At 36.9% G+C, this 19,941-nt stretch overlaps 1 protein-coding gene across 4 annotated transcripts in view; it reads right to left on the bottom strand.

The window, feature by feature from the left end:
• LOC138123086 (uncharacterized) overlaps nucleotides 1-19,941 on the bottom strand; it is an 85,794-nt gene that overhangs the window by 15,402 nt on the left and 50,451 nt on the right. For all 4 annotated transcript variants that reach the window (XM_069037606.1, XM_069037605.1, XM_069037608.1 and 1 more), the window contains 3 exons: nucleotides 13,620-13,823; nucleotides 12,212-13,464; nucleotides 9,696-9,944 (listed from right to left, as the gene is read on the bottom strand). In XM_069037606.1, coding sequence (XP_068893707.1) covers nucleotides 9,696-9,944; nucleotides 12,212-13,464; nucleotides 13,620-13,751 — 1,634 coding nt within the window. In that variant the 5' untranslated portion in view covers nucleotides 13,752-13,823. The remainder of the gene's footprint in view (nucleotides 1-9,695; nucleotides 9,945-12,211; nucleotides 13,465-13,619; nucleotides 13,824-19,941) is intronic.

The following is a 19,941-nucleotide window of genomic DNA, read 5'->3' as shown; positions in this document are numbered from 1 at the left end:
GCATCAAACTTCAGAAATAATTCGTGTTGTGAAGCAATTTACTAATGGAAAAATGAATTAGTAACAATTACAAAAATGGTAATTAGCATATTAATTAATTTGACGCCATATTTATTTATAAAAACTGCACAACCATAGATCGAAATATGTATGTATTAAGATAGAGGAGCATTGATTCAACAATGAAAATTAGAAAATTAGAAAACAAAAATATGTACAGTCGCGAGCAATAAATTTTGGTCGTTAAGGTCATTCTTTGACGCAATCGAAAATGCTCCATTGTAAAACGGTCGTAAATATCATAACCTATCATCATGTTGTATGGCATTAATTGTCATTTGTTTCTCAAGTTTTGACACTTTGTTGACATGGGTATAATTAGGCAGGGAAATTTTTTAAATTTGTGACAATCTAACCAAATTTTGAAATGACATTGACGACCAAAATTTATTGCTCGCGACAGTACTTGAAAAGGAATATTTGAAAAAGTATCTAATTTCGAATGAGAAAATGTTGTCTCCTTTTTAAATTTTTGAAAGTTTCTTTTATGCAGTTTTTGTAACTAAAGACTCCTGAAAGTTTCTTTTTAACTGTGCCCTGCAGGAATCGGAGCTTTTCGACCCTTCGGCCCCTCAAGCGCCTCACACCGAAACCAGAACTGACAAACTTTCGGCAGGATAATAAAAATCTACAATCATTTGTAAAACACGAATCAAATTGACTCGACAAGCAATTTACACTTCGGAATGACCCTTTATTTCACACATTCAGTCTAATTTCCATTAAATGACATCGGTGATTTGGTGCATTATCCCTCACCACTATAAATTAACCGCAACTGCATCAATAATAACGACCAAATAATTGGGCCGATTTAACCCTCATACAACCAATTTAATTTTGTGTCTTCTCCATCAGAAGATCCTGCCAGTTGTCCTGAACGAGTTTCATCGAAAAGTCGCGTGTTCACGACCTGTCTGGCAGGCGTAAAAACTGTTAAATTACGTTATGGCCCCGATAAATACAGTCGCAGTTATCAAAAACATCGCACCCCGAATTATACGAATGCTAATTAATTCATTGCGAGGGTACATAATTTCACCGGATTGGTTAATGATTCACAAACTGCTACAAAGTATGATAACGACATTAGTGGGGCTATAATTTTCCCTGTTTACACGAATATTTCGCCTCACTTTGGCAGCTTATCTTTAATGCAAGCATTACTGCGTTGCATGTAAAAAGGGAATGATTCGGAACTGAACAAACTCTATTAAATGGGAAACTAAACGGAAACAGCTTGAGGTGGAAAAATGCACTTTGAAACTTTTCAGATTAAATTTGATGTTGAAAACATTTTCAACAAAGGTATACATTGTTGATATTTATGTTAAAAACAAGGAAGCGCAAATTTTTTTTCATTGTTGGTCCGTGTTGACCGTAAACAGTCGCCGCTTGACCCTCCCCCACAAAAATTAATTTATAACTCTTGTTTGTAAACGGTTCAAAAAGATGAATAAAAACGGAGTAACAGGACCCACCGACAAACAACAATATTTACACTCAACTTCATACTTGTCGGACACAAAATTTATGAAGTCGTAATTACCTGAATGTCATAAATTTTAATCGTCACGTATAAATTCGCATAAAAAATGATGGGCCACAGGATTTTGTGGAATTTTAATTTGTAGATAAAGTTGTGCACGTGTGGTTTGTTTTGATTTGTTGCACAACTCCCAGAATGATTATTAAGCGTGTTCATAGAGCGAAGTTTCCTTCTTGCAAAATTCCTCAAAGCTCTACCGACACATGTTTTTAAAATCCCTGCTTTGAAAACGTTTTGAACCGAATAAAACGCAAACTCCGGAGTCAGGTGGCCTCAACTCGTAAAAAGCTGCTGCAACACTTTGCGTTTCCACGAAACAGTGCACGCGAACTGGAAACTGCATCCGGAAATTGCCTCGCCTGTCAAAACTTTGACTTGAATCGGATACGTTTGGAACAAACTAACTCCAACTTGATAATATTGTAGCGGAGCCTTTCACTAAAACAATATACATAGTTTGAAAACAGTGATAAATTGCGGCACGTCGAATCCAAAAAGTGCACAACAACCCCTCGAGATCCGCTAGTTCTTGTGTGCGTAAGTATATTAGTTTATTTATTATTTACGAGCGGTTTTGCAGGTGTAAAAAATGTAAGGGTGAGAGCGGAAGAAGGGCGCATAATTCAGGCAGCACGGAAAATGATTTTTTTTAAAAGTTGCGAAAGTTGGGGAGGGCAATTATCCTGCCCCCGGTTTGTCCACTTGGGTTTCTCCAAGCTCGCCGTTTTTTGCACGCTTTCGTAAAACGCCTTGATGTTTTTTCATCGTTTTTTGATGGCTCTCCGAGATCCTGGAATACGTCAGATATCCGATACAGATTGCTTTGTCCGTCCTCGACTTAATCAATACAATCATGCAATCTGGAGTTGGAAAGTTCTGCAAGTAATAGCGCCCCTCTGACGGCAGTCTAGGGTGACGTGTCGTGCTAATATTGTCTGTATTTCAGGAAAAGCGGAAAAAGTTGCTTTAGTAAATCAGGAAACACCCACCCCGGGTCATGGTGGCGGAAACATTTATGTCTGTGACGCAACAGCCTTCTGAACGAATCGCTGAACTGAAAGTTCGAGGGTGTTCGGATGACGTTCAAAACAGCCTGTTCTGACGTTATTTCGATCTTAGTATCGACTGGAAATTAGTGGTGGAGTTGCCCACTCATCATCCGAACGATATCGTGAAGAAATGGAGGAACGTGGCCCGATAACGGAATCGTTTGATGGTGGGTTCACCTCTTCGGGAGAAAACACTATAATCGCAGCCGACAAGTTGGAAATGTAAATAATATCAAATTATTTACACGTGAGAAAGCAATATAATGTGAACGAGACGCGCAAAAATTGGTAGAGGCCGGAAATGAAAAGGCACTGAATGAGAAAAATTCATGATGAAATTGTCCGGAGCCGAGAAAGAGGTGAAATTTCCGCTGGAAAATTTCCCTTTATCCTGCAGCGACCTTTGTTGCGACTTTAATCGCGAAAAATTATTATTTATTGCCGACTCTCGAGCCCAAATATTTAATTAAGCTGCGATCGCTCACGAAAAACTGCAGGAGGAAGCAAGTTCAAGGACGCAAGTGTTTCTTTCACCCAATATTTGAACAGTTCGAATCAAACAGTTCAATTTTAGATCAGCAGCAACGCCGGAAAGTTTAATTCGTAGCAAAGTAAATTCCTGAATGCGTCGATAAAGACGGCAATCTTTGTCGCAACCCGAAATCGTTATTTGTTAAATGAAAGCTCAATTGGGTCAGACTGGACCGCCGTAAAACAATAAAATTTGAAAAAAAATTCCAAGTGAACTGAAATATCCTGCGAGCGGCATAGCATTGAGATAATTCCATGTTGACAAGATCGTTTTATTGTATTTCGGCTTTTAGAGGTGCCTCCCGAGACCTGTTCGGCAATATAAAAAAATATAGAATTTCAATAAAACTCGATCCCAGTTCACTTATCGCCCCTGAACTAATTTATTGCGTAAGTTCGGCAGTTTTGTCTGTAAAAGCTTCACTCCAAAAGCTATACTTCACGGAAAATTCAATTAGTGTTGTATCGACGGGAAGAATCCAATGGTGTCTAATAAAACATATTTTGACGGGAGGAGTGGACCCGGTTTGTAAATAACGTCGCGTGTCTTTTTCCCGACAACATGGAAATGCTAAAAGAAACATGAATTTTTCATCGGGTGTTTAGAGATCAGAAAAAGGAATTACTTTTTATTGGCGAACCGTCGGGACGCGGGAATGGCAGCGATCAAAAAGAGTTAATGACAAAATAAGTGCAGAGGCAGATCAGTTCTCCGCTTAAATGCTTTTTAAATTGAAGTACAAAGTCGTGGAAATGTCACGTGTTTTAACCTATTCACATAAATAGGTCAACATCAATGGATTATTATCATCGCGAAGTGGTGGTATTTTAGTTAAGAATCGATATTAACCTGTCATCCATCGTGCGAGTTAATAATAGTCATGGGCAGGAGATGACAAGCAGGGTTGAAACCCCATATCGCCTCTAAAGAGACTATCGGAAAATCCAACGTCCCCCGACATAATGTAGAGGTTTGAAGGGAGCTTTCGGAGGTTATTGAAGCGTTCTGATCAAAGTTTCGATTTTGGAACGACAGAAATTGCCAAATTACTTACTTGACAAGTTCTGAATAATTAATCTTACAAAGACGAGCAGAAAAGACAATGATTAATACTGCGTGTTATAAAAATAGTACTTGTTGGATTTTTATTTAATGAACGCTGATTGACCGACCCATTTAAACAAATGGCTTGAATCGAAATTTTCATACTGCGTATTTGCCAAGCTATAACCCTAAAAAGTGCTGTTTCGCAATGATTTGAAATAGTTCAGTGCAAAAACGTTTTAACACTGTTCCAGTTTTTCAATTTATAAACGTTTTCAAGCGTTCACTGAATTGCAAATTTTTATTCAACACAGAAAATTCAAACAGGACAAATTAATTGAAATAAATAGCTATTTTTCATTGCTAAATTGCAAAATTTAATAAAACTTGGCCTTGTTGTACGATTTGTACAAAGTGTCCAAATAGATTGTGATATCGTAGTAGGTTTTGACAATTTGAGTGTTTTGACGCATACTAGAAAAATGATACCAACTATCAAGGACCGTCAAAATGACAGGTATAAGAGAGGTTAGGTTCATCAATCAAAAAATATTAACTAAATCAGTTTGTAATGATTTTAAACCAATTACAACTCCTTAGAATAATAAAATCTTTTGACTAGTTTTCGCTGGATAAACCCGAGGTATCATTTCACTTTCTTGTGAATTTTATAATATTGACAACAAGCAATGAATGACAGAAATGATATTTGACACCTGCCAGCGGCTTGGAGGTCATGTTTGGTGTGTGGAACCTTATCGTCGAAAGGTGGCAAACCCTACGATATCACAATCATTCAAAAATTCTAATTTGTTATTGGACATACGAATTCATCAAATAAAAGTGACGAGCTTCATTCGTTCTTTTGTGAATGGGTATAATAATCAGATTGACAGCTTATCAATGAAAATTTGTCAGTCTTCAACATCCCCTGTCTGATGCATTTATTTAAATTGCATTTCCATCGACCGAGACTGATTAACAATTTATTCGTCGAAATAAAAATAATGGTCGTAATTTTAAAAGCGTTAAAACGAACATTAAATTTGAACTAATTAGGACTGATATGTAAATTAGTTTGTTCAATTATTGCGTTTTGTTTTGTCAAATAAATGGGTTCTCTAATTAAGTATAATTAACTAACATGTTTACTCTAGGTGCAATGCTGCAAATTATTGACTATTATTTGTTGTACCTTTCAAAGAATCCGATAATAAAATTAATTTTATTGTTACTTATTGTATCAAACCTACTTAATTAAAATTATTGTCTCCTATAAAATTTAAAATAAAGTTCCTTATTTAGTCGCCTGCGTTAGTGTCCGAACTGTCGATCTGACATCTAAAATATTCTTACAATGATTCTTGTCCATTTAAAATGTAGAACAGCATTAGTTTCAATATTCAGTATTTGGATCTCCTAATTAAAAGTTGTTTGAATTGCTTTTAATTAACTTTTAACTTTAAATTTGAAAGTCTGGAAAATAAAAGCGAAGTATTTTATCTTATAGCAATGCATAATCATATACTTTATGTGATGGTTTTCGGTAAATAAAAAAGCTATTATTCACATGTGAGATAATATGATCCACAAGTGACTATAATGGTTGCTGTAGTTAATAATAGTGTTACAATTTTTTTGTCCTACTTTTTTGAGTTTATTTTCATGGGTTTTTTCGAACTTACAAAAGTACAAAAGCCACTGCTGTAACATAAAACGTCACATATCACACGTGAGCGAAATGCTATTATAAGCTCGTGAGATATGTATCACTCGTGCTGACGTACTCGTGATTCAAAATTCTCACTCACATGTAATTTTGCATTTCTCTCACTTATAAATTATAATATAATGTACTATTCTTTATTTTAGTTTAAGCAATAGTCGGAAAGGTGCATTTCAACTTCGATGAAAGAAATGGTATAACTTGATTGCGGCTCTGTCTTTGTTAGAAAACTAATGCGAAGGTTATATGTGTGTTTATAAATATACATTATTAGGTTTTGATAATCAAAATTACAACCACATTGATGCGGTTATCATAAAGATAAGCTTCATTTTGTGAAAGCGGAAATGATGTAATAAAGCTGTCTTCAGTTCTGGCAACATTGTAAGATAACAGGCTTTGATCAGGCGTTGTATGGTTATAATATTTATGACAAGTATGGACAGAAATAGGGCCCGAACTGTTAAGTCTCAGCGTTCTTCTACTTTTTAGCCGCACGGAAACTTAACAGAAAGAAAAACCGCTACTAACAAGACTGCAGGTCTTGGAAAAGTTCTTGATGAAAGTTTAAGCTCCGGTATAAACCTTTCACAATGATTTACTTTTATGAAGAATACAGTCTACCGTCAGCAAATTGCCACAGGGTTTAATCTTGATACCCATAAATATAAATTTTATTCAGTACGTGTGCGTAATTTATAATTTATGTATTCGGTGAGTCGAAGAAGAAATTTCGGTAAGTGCAGAGAAAGAGAGTGAGTGAATCAGTGTTGGCATCCAGCGATTACGGAATTGCGTTGGTGTCACGACAATGTTTACGAAAAATCAGATTTATTCGATTTGCGAAAAATCAGCTTCCAGTTCAAATGAGCACAGATGGTGCGTACACAAAAATTAACATTTGCGATCAAAAATTCGTAAAGTCAATAGAAGCCGTACCAGTTTGGTGTTTGATTTAGGTGAAAATACAAACACAGGGAGAGGGAACAGTTCCGGCTTAGTTAATTAACAATGAGCTTAATAAAATTGTAATTGTCGTGTGGAGGAAGACGTGGTCGTTCGGATAATTGTATCGAAATTTTCCGGTAAAAGGGCCCAAGAGGATAGGGTAGACATTCTATCGATCTGTCTGCAGTATGTGAAAACGCCCAAAGCGGTTTACTCTGCCACTTTATCATACACTTTGCCTATAAATATGTGGCGTATTTGAGCAGAGCCTAGGTTTGTGCGCTCTATAAATAGATGACAATCAATAAATTATGAATAAACATTGTCATCTAAGGGTCTTTGTGAACGTCCAAGTTTAACCGTTCCACATGCGAGTTATGGGTAATTGCAGGTTCGGCCTCGCCGCTTTAAAAATTAATTCCTTAAGCCGGCTCTACACCAGTAAGTACACTCATGCCGAGATTTCATGTGCGTGTGTGTGGCAAAACTTGGCCGAGAGGGAAGTAAGAAGTGATGTTGGTGCTTGAGGAGGAGCTTTGTGTCCAAACGAACCAAACATTTTTTGCCACAGCTGATGTCTGCATCAGTGAGAACCTATCCGACAGGAAGTAGGACGTGTTTTGTTGCTACTCGAGAGAGGAGCTTTTGAACGAATTTTTTGCAAGAGGGTATGAAAATGGCAAACTAGAATATCTGCGGAAATGCGTGTCCTAGGGGAATGATGCTCACGATAACGGGGTAAGGATAACAAACTATCTTAAAAAGTTATCTTAAGGACTTGAGAAATAAATTGAAGGAGAACGAGTGAATTGGAAAATTTTCTCATAACAATTTGAAGTGACTAGTTTTATGAAACATTGTTATTAACTGTTTTTACAATAAATATTTTCGGAAGTCTATTTTTATAAAAGCATTTTTGTACAAACGATTCAGAAAACGAAATATGTAGGTATTCCAAATTAGTCTGGACTCACACAGGAAGATGTTTAATTGAGTATAAATTTTCACTAAAAGAAGATTTCATAAAGAAAACATGATTTACATTTTGTAAGTCCTTAAATTGCCAATTATTATTTATTCGTCGTTATCTCTTGCGATAATTGATGTTTCAAATTTATATTTAGAATCACAAAAAATACAAATTTTGTGAATTTTAATGGTTACTTATTTAAAAGTGCTGATTCTTGTGCTTACTGAAAATTTTAGGCCATAATAAATTTAAAATGACCTTTTACCTTTTTCCCTTCCTCACCCTTTTAAACTTTAAGCTACAGCTATCTAAAAAGTTGTACGTATTTACTTTCTGTCAATTCTCAAGACATGTGACTTACTTTTTTTAAATTTCCTTCAAAGGCTCTTCAAAGGATCAGATGGATAAAATAAATATGTACTGCAAAAAAAATCCTAATCGATCTGCATCATTTATTTGTCACTTCCTAAGAATAAGAATTATGAGTTATTCAAGAAAATCTCAGATTTTCTCTACTAAATTTTTCAAGGAGGAAGTATTACGAATCTTTTTATACATTTTACTACGTGACAAACATCAACATCTACATCATAAGATAAAAACGAGTGGGTTCCAAAGAATTATTTTTTTTACGCATCTTTAATGAAAACTGTAATTTTACGTACTCACAAGCGGACGAAAAGTAACTCTTTTTCGGACGCTAACCGTGCCGCCATTTGTTGGTCTGTTTAGTAAGTTAGCAACGAAACCGACAAAACCGATAATTGTCGTAATTGTATTGTAAATAATAAATTTCTAGTTTTGTTGGCAAGCTATAAAAAAATTCTTAATATGTATTAATAAATTTATCTATTTGAAAAAGGTAGATATAAAATAAATTTGTAATTTTTCCAATGATGTATTTTGTTTTGTAGTTAGCGCGGTCGTCTAAAAAATGTAATGTGCACCTCGTCTATTTTCAAGCCTCGGCTACGCCTCGGCCAGAAAACTCAGATTTGGCCTTAATACACAATTAACTATTTTTTTAATTAAGAGAGAACAATTTGGTGTAAGACTAAAATTTTCAGCAAATTTTGTCAACAACAGATGAAATGACAAATCTCCTAAACAGAAAATTCAAAAGAAAAGACAATTTTAGAATATTGTCTAAGATATGAAAAGAAATTAAAAAAAAGAAACAATGTTCCTCAAGTTTTTATTAATATAAATATGTTTCCCTTTTCTTTGTTCAATTATTACTTTTTAACATAAATTTCATTATTTTAAGTGAGTTGTGGTGAAAAAATTGCAATGTTCCCATGTTTTAATGTCATTAATATTGTCACGTGACATTCTTTAATGTCGATTCTAATAAATTGCAAGGAGTACTTCAATTCGGAGTTGCTATATTATAAATTGCGCACAGTTGTGTGTATTTACTTTCTGACAAATTTCCCAGCTTCCCAGATACGCAAATGTATACATATCCTTAGATTTCTCTCCAAAGCTAAAGGACGTGGGATCCCGTAACAAAAACTGAGGGTAAATTTGCATCCAGTGAATACAAGAACCGTCGCAACGTTCTTGCTGGTGTAGCGATCTATTTTTCTGTCAGCCCCCAAGGGCTTTGCGTTTTTCCGGACGACTCCCTAAAATGTTCCCAACAAAAGCGTGGCCTCCGTTCGCCGGCGTGAAATGTACAGTCGCGCGAGGGTTTGTCGGTGGACACGCGGCTTTACAATTGGTAAAATTGGGCCCCGGAATCGATGAAAAGCCTCCGGTTTCCGGCCGATTTGGGTGCTAAACGGTCAAACAGGCGAATTTGCGCGCGGTCTTACCTCGAATTGCTGGAAGCCACCGAATTATTGGACCTGGATCTGCGGCTTTTCAGACTGTCACCTCTATTGACGACGCCCTTTCCAGTGATCGAGAAGTGTCGCAGCCGATAATACTCCTCTTCAACGCCCGTGTTGGGCATCGACGCCACTCGAGACCTTTGCTGGGGCAAACACAGATAATTCGGTCTGCCGGAAGAACGTCCCGGAGTCTTCACCGACTGGGATCGATTGTGGTGCGGACTGCCGTACCTGCGAAATTAAGATTAAATGTTATTCGTCCCGGTTAACGATGAATCATTGCTAAACGCAAATTGAGATTAATAAAAGTCGATCGATGGCCGGCCCTCATTAGCTCGACTCGGTTGAGGAGTCTCATTTCCATTAGTCGAATTTTGGATCCGGCACATTTTTCTGCATGATAAGGCACGTCTCTGATCGATTCGGAAAAAGTGCTACCTCGCGCCGTATAATTCAATGTAATGCTTTAATAAACTCCCCGGTTCCTTATCTAAGCGGCCATTAACTCAACTAAATTTCTAAGTTTTAAACTTAATGATTTCAGTTTCATCGAATCCTGTAACGGGCTTTTCCAGGTTAATCGCCATCGTAAAATACAGCATTTAAATGTCTATTTTTGTCAGGATTAGTATGCAAGCGGGTGATCCCAAACAATGAAGTTAGAGAAAAACGAGCATTTTATAAACTGGACCGTTACGAGATTAAGGTGAAGGTGTTCTCCAGTCTTTTATGAGTAATAGGTTTTTCAGGACTTTTTTATTACGCGCTTTCAGTTTTTAAATCTGGCCGGCACGAAATTTTGGAATTAAAACTTTTTTTATGCTGTCTCTTTTCCATTATCTTTCGCAAATGTATTTGGCTTTCCGGGGATCAACATTCGCTGAACCCATTCGGATCCGGTAATAATACATTCGCAGGTTCTTCAACGAGCACGCACTGTTTCCGAACTTCAAAAGAATATTATTATTTTCTTTCGGAACGACGCTACAACATTGTGCCTTCTGAACATATAACAATTATTATAACCTGCGTTCAGAAAATAATCCGTTTGGATTATGTCCGTATCTATGAACGTGTGTCCCTTTAACACAGTATTGTTCATAATCGTACGTTCAATTTCAGGTTATGTAGGTTACGCCTGTGTTTTTGAACACTCGTTACTTCACTTTTTCATATCTAAGAACGGGTTTCAATTTTTTTAATGTCAGTTTTCAAGAACATAAATGGCATTATTACTTTGGTAGTTGTTTCTTGACCTTAAAAAGAAATAATATATATTCCTCTGGTTGGCAATGTAAGTTTTGTTTTATTTCTTTTTCTAAATGAAATGAATGAATGAATCCAAGACTTCACAATTTGTCCCATGGACCGAAAATTTTATGGACTTTTCTCATTCTTGTTAAAATACAAACTGTCATTATTTTAAACTCAGCCTTTAAAATATTGTTGTTTCCTATTTATATCCCAATTCGTATATGCAACGTAATTAACAATTTAAATCAAAATAATAATTTGACAGATTCAATCTTGTAAACATAATAAAGTTATACCCTACATCATTTTCTTAAATTTATTTTCTTTTCTCAACATCAACAAATTGTGAAATATATCGATAATTACTAATTTACGACAAATTTTACTTCTTTGATCGATTTCGTAAATAAATAAAACAATCACAAACGCTACAATTTTATATTTATCCTTCAGTTCATTGTTTTCAGTCTGCGCAATTGCCTAAAGAATGTTTTCGTTTGCGTTTTAAGATTTGAGAATATTTAGATCTGTCGATGTAATAAAAATTTTTCATATTTTTGATTATTTTTTTTTAATTTTACGAGCGCCGCCTTTCAATACGTTATAGGAAACAAAATTAGCACAGCTGGATTTATGTGTTGTTTAAAATGTGTCGACCTTGAAATATCCATATTACGTTATATTTGAAATTTGACTTTACTACTCGACTGCAAAGCTCTTAATTCTGATTCAATTTGTGACGAGTGGGGTCTCTGACAGGAAAGTAGGTGTTTGTTGGGTGTGAATGTTTTTCGAAAATCGTCTCGCTTGTCAGTTGAAATTTTTAAAGTTGTAAATGAGGCCGTTTAAAATTGTTTCGCAGGTTATAATTAGTGTAATTCTGCTAAAAATAACAGCACTAATGCGAAACACAAATAGCAATCGTGATATCAACATTAAAACTATTTATAACAAACGGGAGCTATTTCAAAACGTATTAATGCAAAAAATAAGAAAATAAGTACTGTGCGTGCTATTTCGGTGAACGAATGCATTTTAATAAGAAGTGATAGCGTCAATCGAGACTTTTTTTTTTCGAAAACAACACCGAAAACATAACGTGTTGACACACGTTTAAGTGTGTTTTTGGTGAATTTAAAGACTCGGAACATGTGCGTTTTTTCCCCTCTGAATTCGATGCAAATTTTATTTGATCCGTCATAAATTTCAGTACGTGCAGAATAGAATTTAAAATTCTAAATTACCTCATTTCGAAATCGTGAATCTCTTCCAGTGTCAGATTATTCGCGACGTCCAGCAGCTGCTTCATGTTTTCTTCTTTCTGTCTCTTGAAACTCAACTTATTCCCTGCACTTTCCACGTTCGACACGAATTCACTTCCGTTTTTCAGCAGGATCGTAGACACGTTCGAGTGATCCAAACTGAGCGACGGCTGTTGAACGACAATGGTAGCTTGCGGAGCTTTACGGCCACCAAAGTGCACTGAATTTTCCAAAGGATTAGTAGTAACATTTATAGGTGATGTGGCAGATGCTTCAAGCTGGGCCCCCACCTCTCGTAAACATTTGTTGAGACACACGCTGCCGCGCTTTTCGCCGGAAACATGCAACGAATCCACTTGGCAACCATCCACCGTTTCGTTGAAGAAGTCTACGCGGAGGTCTGGTAAAGGCGGGGTCATACGAGCCTTTTCCCGATACTTGGCTATGTGTTTCTCGTCGTAGCTGAACTTCTCCCGCGGCTTGTTGGGGGAGTGGTGACGACGGCTGCTCTTCTTGTGTCGGTGCTTAGGCTTGGGAGAATCCTCGTTGGTCTCCGGGGAGGAGGTCAGAGTCCTTTCGGCTCTGCGCTTCGGAGAGGTCCTCTCCGGCTTCTCTTTGCCGTCCACCTCCAGCCTCTTCCTCACGCTTCGTCGGTGCTCCTTAGGACTAGTCTTCTCCAGGTCTCCATGAGGCGCAGCCTTGTAGCTCCTTCTGTACTCTTTAGGACTGGTTTTCTCTATTGTTCTATCAATTGACATCTTGTGGAAGTCGTTTTGTGCTGCCGCTTTGTAGCTGTTTCGTCTTCGAGCGTCCATCTTCAACGCCTCGATCTGCTCCTCCATCAGCTTCTCCACACTCTTCTCCTCAGGAATGCAATTAACCTCGTTCGCGTCGAAGATGAACCTGTTCTCTTCCTTCAGCAGCACAGCTTTGGGCGTTTCGACGTCGAAATTGAACTTGCTATCTGCTTTGGCTGTCGGAGGTGTTTGTTGCTTTGCGGTGTTTGGTGTTTTTGGCGATACAGGAACTGGTTGGAGGATCTTGTTACCATCTGTCATGTTGTCTGAGTTGAAATAATCTACTGGTTCGGTGATATCCAAGCTGTCTTCAGTAGCCTCCCCGTCAGTTGCTGTTACTGTCGTTACAATGGTATTAGAACTGTCAGTGCTGGTATTGATGGTAGTTTCTGAAGCAGTACTCGAACCCATCACAATCACTTTCGGGACCGACTGTGACTGTAAATAAATAATTAATGAAAGTTTAATTTTCTAAAACATTTTAATCCGCCTCTGCACCAAAGAAGAAATTTATTACGTAGCAACTACCAAGCGGTTGTAATTTCTTAAGTGCTGATGCTTGCGGAGTGATATGTGCTGATATCTGTAATTACCTGTTTGGCGGAGTTCTTGGTGGCGTTTCTTCCAGTTTTGAAGTGAAGGCGTCGGAGGGCAGAGGTGGCAGTGCTAATGAGGTCGTCGGGAGGTCGGGGAGATCTGGGGCCCGACTGCGAATTGACGGTCATTTTAGGGCGCGGGCTGGAAGGGCAGTGGCTGTTGTTGGTGCTGCCTGAAGAGCAGCTTTGTGGGGCTACGCACTGCAAAAAAAAACAAATTATGCAGAAGCGATACGGTCCAAATACATATTTATGGGCACATGAAAAAGCGGTATCGAATGAAGCGGAGTCGATTCGGTTGCAAGATTTTCCAATTTTACGTTCGCTCGGTATTCTCTTGTACGGAGTTCCGTCGCTCCAAATTATTACTCTAAACGCTTCGATAGATTCCTCTAACTCCTACGTAAACAGAATTCGCGCTGATGTTGCGGAACTTGTCTCCCCATCTGAATAACAGAATCGTCCCAGTTTTTATATCGAGGTCCCGGGATGTGTCTGGATGAGTGCGATCTGTAATTGCACCATGAGCATAAACGGGGAGCTTAGTTATCCTTACTCTTTGATAATTGGGCAATTTTCTTTGCACGCTTCTTTGACTCACTGTCGCACAAAGTAATTAAATTTAACAAGCTGTAGCATTGCTACTCTTCAAATAACCAATTCATTTTCTTCGCCGAGGAGGAGGAGGTACACCTAAAACACGGATTTCTCTCGCTCTGATGAAGTTTCACAAAGTTCTGGAAACGCTACGGCCAGGTTAACACCAAGAAAACGGAATCTCGTACCGTTCGCATTTGAGCCGAAGAACGGCGACGTATTTTTAATAAAAAGTTCTTCTGGTGTTAGTTAAAATAAATATCCTACTCTGAATTCGAAATCTGATGCCACATGAGGAGTTTTGAATACATGCCAACCCTTTGACCGCCGCGGTTTCGGTATCAAAGCAACTTCAAGATATTTATGATCGCTTTTCACCCCTTGTTAACTTCTATAAATTGCAGATTACACACAGTAAAGACTCACATAAACACATCATAAACTTGGATGAATGGCTTGAAAGCTCAAATTTAAGCTTATGGAACAGGAGGTAATGTTGTTTGGGAAACTTTTAAAAACCACTAGTGTCGAGATACATTTTTCTTTCGTAGAGCTTTCAGAATTGTATTGTCCACAAACTAATTATTTACTCATCGAATCTTTTTACAAACGAGTAATAAATTATTGTGGTCAAAAGATGTAAGTTTCCGGGTAAAAGGTTACGACAGTGAGTTCCGGTTTACATTGGATTCCGTGTACTAGATTATTAATGGAGCACCACAAGCACTTAGGCATCAAACTGGGCCCTTTGTGCAACCCACCGTTTTATGGAATCGGCTTTGTACACCTCTACCTCTTAAATTAATGCTAATAATAAGTCAATCTTTGTATTCTGGACCTGTGTACAAAACCCAAGCCCATAGACCGTAGCCGCTTCAGACTTGATGCAAATGAGAAAAATAATGAAATTTTAATCTCGTCTTTATTTACTGATTACAGGATAATTAAAAAAAACTGATAAGCCCGCTTTCGGGATTTTTAATTACTAAAGTTAAATAACAGTATTTTTCATTATACAAAGACGTTTTATTTTACGAGCTTTTTTGTGTTGAAATTAAAATCCATAAGAATTTATTGACATAATAAAAATTACTTCAAAGGCAGAAGAAAATTAGAGTTTGGCCGTGGTAGAAACTTGAAATTTGTTTGGATATGCGTTTTCAGGAAACGTTTCGTTCCTGTAGACAAAGAGATAATCTAGAATTTTCTAGCTGCTAAACAGACTCCTTTTCAACAATGTTCAGTGATCCATAAACAGGTTGTCGTCGGTTGTAAATTGAAATTTCAGTGATCTTGATGTTAAATACTAATAAAAATCGCTATTGGCTGTCAGTTACTTCAGCGAACCTGACATAATAATAGAAACTTACCTAAATTCCGAGGAAATTTCATTTAAACATTAAACAAACGAACCTGTTGCAGACAGGTAAGTTAACACGATTTTAATTCAAATTGAATCCGTTTTCTATTTTTAATGTTCCACGAAATAGACGAGACGGTTTGAAATGACGACACATTTAGATTTTACACTCTCTCATTTACTGCTTAGACCTCTTTCGTAAAATTCTAGATACCGTCAGCGTTTTCTATATCGGTCATCTAGAATTTTCACTGCAGCGGGCATTTCCTCACAAATCTCGTACGTGCTTATGAAAAAATCTTCAATTTGGTAAAGTGCCTCGCTTTCGGAGAAAGTCTCGTTAACAATGATTCAATCTGGACGAACGCTGCGGTGGAAATCACAAATTAATAAAAATCGTGTTATTAAAGCCGGAATGAATAGCCCTCGAAGCGACAAAAATTGATATTTCGTTACAATAAATCACGAAACATCGCCGTGCCTCGAAGTGATTAATTCAGTTCACTGATTTTCAATGCCCCGAATATTTAATAATTCAGTTATAATAACTCATTCTTGGTGCCCCACGTGCTGGAAGTTTTTCACCAACTATCCGATATGGCGCCTTCCGGTGCATCCACGTGAGGGCGCTTCGGCACTCTTGTTGGTGTTTCCCCTGAATAATGAAACTTTGTTTAAGACGACTTATAACTTTTAATCGCGTCATTACACTGGTTTTGTCGGGCGGGTGTGAAACTTCATAAATTATTATTAAGTAGTTGTTAAATAATTCATACTCCACCTTGCTCCGTTTTCTTGTGCATTCTAAAATTTGGGTAAATCGATCGGGGGATTCGAGCATACACGGTAACATCGTGATCTGCATTCAAATGAACTAATTCGGCCAAACCAGGTCGGCGTTTGGGCCAGGTCTGCAAACTTAGGATTCAATTATCTGGCTCGGATAAAATATTTAAGTCAGCAAAGAGCCCCCATCAATTGATTCAAACTGATTCATTTAAATACTTCGCTGAAAGTTCGGACCTGCTGCCGCTCTGCTAATTTACTCATAAAATGTTGACGTGTGCTGTTTCAACTTTCAAAATAAGTGAAAGAAATAATTAGGGCATCCAATTAAATTCGTGATGATTCCTATTTAATTCCTAATGAAGGATCTTTGACGGCGGAAAATATCGTTTGATTGTCTAATTGAAGCGACTGATTTCGCGGATGCTCCCATTTTAAAAATTGTTCAAGATTTAAATTTGTTTAATCCTCGAATAAGTCCTGGAAACTGCAATCGCCCGGAGCCCAAACAATAGTGATACAATTTTTACGGTTCAGTGAAATTTTAAATCGTTTGAAGCGATATTTTGATGCAAATTTACACCGGTTTTGCAGCGAAACGCAGATTAATTATTTCTTCTAACCCGGCGAACAGTAAAAACTTCCCGGAATATTCAAAATACTGTGTTTACATTAGTGGGCTTCTTCAGAAAACGAGCCAAAAATTATCTCACTGTCATATTACACTAATCTTTACGCCAAACAACCATAAACAATGTCTAGACTTTTTTCTAGATCACCAGTGTGACGTTTCAATGCAGCTTGGCTCCCATTTAAGCTCTTCGCTACGGGCTTTCGGATTCCAAAAAATTACATTTTTATTTCTATCCCCTACCCCTTTCTATTTCTATTCTTTCTCTCCCTATCTCTCTCATTTCGCTACATCCATTCCACATCTCTGTCTCTCCTCATAGCACATTCTGCACCTTCTTTCCTCTCCTTCCATCCAATACCCATTTTCTCTCCCCTCGTTCCCACATCTAAATCTCTCCCTACTTACTCCGGAATTTCCTCTGTCATACACCTCTCATGCATCCTGTTGTATCTGGATTCTTTGATTCTTTCCCTTCTTTCTTGCTTCTCTGTGTTTTTGTCCCGTTCACTCTTTCTTCTCCGTGTTTTTTTTTTCAGCATTGTGTTAGTATTCTGCACTCTACACTAATCTTTACACCAAACAGCCATAAACAACATCTGGACTTTTTTCTAGATCACGGGTGTGACATTTGAATGCAGCTCGCCTCCGATTTAAAAGCTCTTCGCATTACCAAACTTCCCAAGTGCAGTCTAGTTATGCAAGCTTTGATCAAACTTGAGCAAATTTTAGCCGGGTCTGCACGTAAACAGTGCCATTACAACTTCAAAATCCCTCTTATTGGAGTGGCTTACGTGGTAGTTGCACTCCAAACCAGCAACTTCTTAAAAACTCCATAAATATAAAATTTTATTAAATTGGTTTATGGCGGCTCGGCTAACAACAGGACCTAATACTTTGTGAGCTTTTGCTAAGCTAACGGCGCGGCGGGAGTATAAAGACATTACCAATTAATGATAAATTGATTTTTTATTTTTGTGTTGCCCCCTGGATTGGTGAACAAATGCGCAAAAGGCGCATAATAAGCTGACAATGTTGGGCTTTTAACAATGAAAATTCTGACAGTAATACCTTGCAATGCTTCTGTTATGTGCTCATTTATTCATGGCACCTGATAAGCGCGTTATTTAGGTAAAGCTTTGTCTACACCGAGACATAGATAACTGTATTTTTTATATAAAGCCCTAAATAGACCGCGAAGGCTATTGAAATTATAGGAGGGATTATAAAGGGATCACTTTTCAGGTGACGGCATTGTTTTAATTTAGGAAATGTGACTCGGGAAGAGTTGACAATGACAGCAAAACTTCCGTAATTAAGGATTCAAATGAACTTTTCGCTAATCTGTGTAATGAAGGTAAAATAAAAACACGATCAATTACATAAATTAAAAACTCACTCCACTTCCATTACGTAAATGAAATGAAAAATTGGCGTGATCTAAGATACGTTTTTAGATTTTATAGAGTTCAATACTTTTAATAATAAACCCTAATGCATTTCCCATTTCTAAGGGAATTTCCTTGAGGAGTTTAGATAATGGATTAATTGGCTGACCAGAGAAAGCTAGCGCCAGAATCTCATAAAATATTAATGGTGATCTCGAACAATATCTCAAAGCTTTTGCACCTCCGTCAGTTAAACTTGTTAAAGGCTAAAGCGACAATTGACTGGAATCTGAAATTAATAAGGACGACGCGACGCCCATGAGTAATATTTTGGTAGATTATTTTACGGAAAATATTTAACACTCACAGAAAAATTAATTTTTCGTGATATGTTTCTTTCAAAATATTTAATTCGAACAGATAGGTGTCAAATTTGTATTTCAGACAATGACAGGAAATATTGAATCACGGGGAAATATTCGATAATTGGACAAGTGCAGCGATTAACCCTGTCACTTGCTTGTTATTGGCTAAAATTCAGATTTGGTGGCGATCTGATTGAATTATATTTTTTGAAGGAAATAGCCGTTAACACGTTTTTCCCGTAACGATTGATTAAAGTGTTTCAGGTAAGTGACTTAACTAGTAACTCCTACGCATACAGCTGTTTTATTTTTTATGACTGTTTGCCGAAAATCAAATGGAAAGCTTTGATGCAACTTCCCGACACGATAAGCAAATTTTATGCAGGCAACCTTCACGTCTGATAACAAAAATATTCTTTTCATTAAAACAAAAAAATTGGCCATACAGTTATCTGTTATTGGAGCTGTTATCTAAAGCGGCAATAACTAAATGAGTATATGGTTCATTTTGCAATGTCATACCCTTGACATTTAAAGATACATGTTATATCTATTTTTGTGGAACAAAATCTGCACGTTTGAAACATTTACTCTTTAATTATTCAGTGTTACAAAATAAAGGATTACATGCCTGAAATTGTTAGGGTGAACTTGATAGATTTATGATACACATTCAAGTCGGAGTTTGAAAGAAATTTATCGACAGTTGTTACTATTGAGCTGTCTTGAGGTGCTTTTCTTATTTGGTACAACCAAACTTTGATTTTAACTAAAATAAAACCAAAACAGATTTTTTATTCGTTATACATTTTTTAACATCTAATTCGGACCTTGTCGACCATATTTTAAATAAGACAATATGTAAGAATCAAAATCATATTCTAGTTTTCAAAGTTAATTCTTTGCATAAAGATTAGGTCAACTTTTTATTTATAATCCTATCGAACATGTGCAAAATCTTTTTCCACCAAGTTGCTTTTTTAAATGACCACACGATAATATTCTTCTCAAATTTCTACATTGGCAACAATCATTTATGTGTCGCTGAAATAAAGAAAGGAAACTTTGACACAATAACCGATTACAGACATGTGTTTGATATTTTTACAAGAAACAAGTGTATAAACAGAGCTTTGCCAAAATTAATTTATCTATCAAATTAGTTTTCAATATTGTCATAACCTCAAAACAG

The sequence above is a fragment of the Tenebrio molitor genome, chromosome 2 (genome assembly GCF_963966145.1).
Source record: "Tenebrio molitor chromosome 2, icTenMoli1.1, whole genome shotgun sequence".
Lineage (NCBI taxonomy): Eukaryota > Metazoa > Arthropoda > Insecta > Coleoptera > Tenebrionidae > Tenebrio > Tenebrio molitor.
The sequence above is the reverse complement of the archived record's forward strand: the minus strand, read 5'-3'. Positions and strand labels throughout refer to the sequence as shown.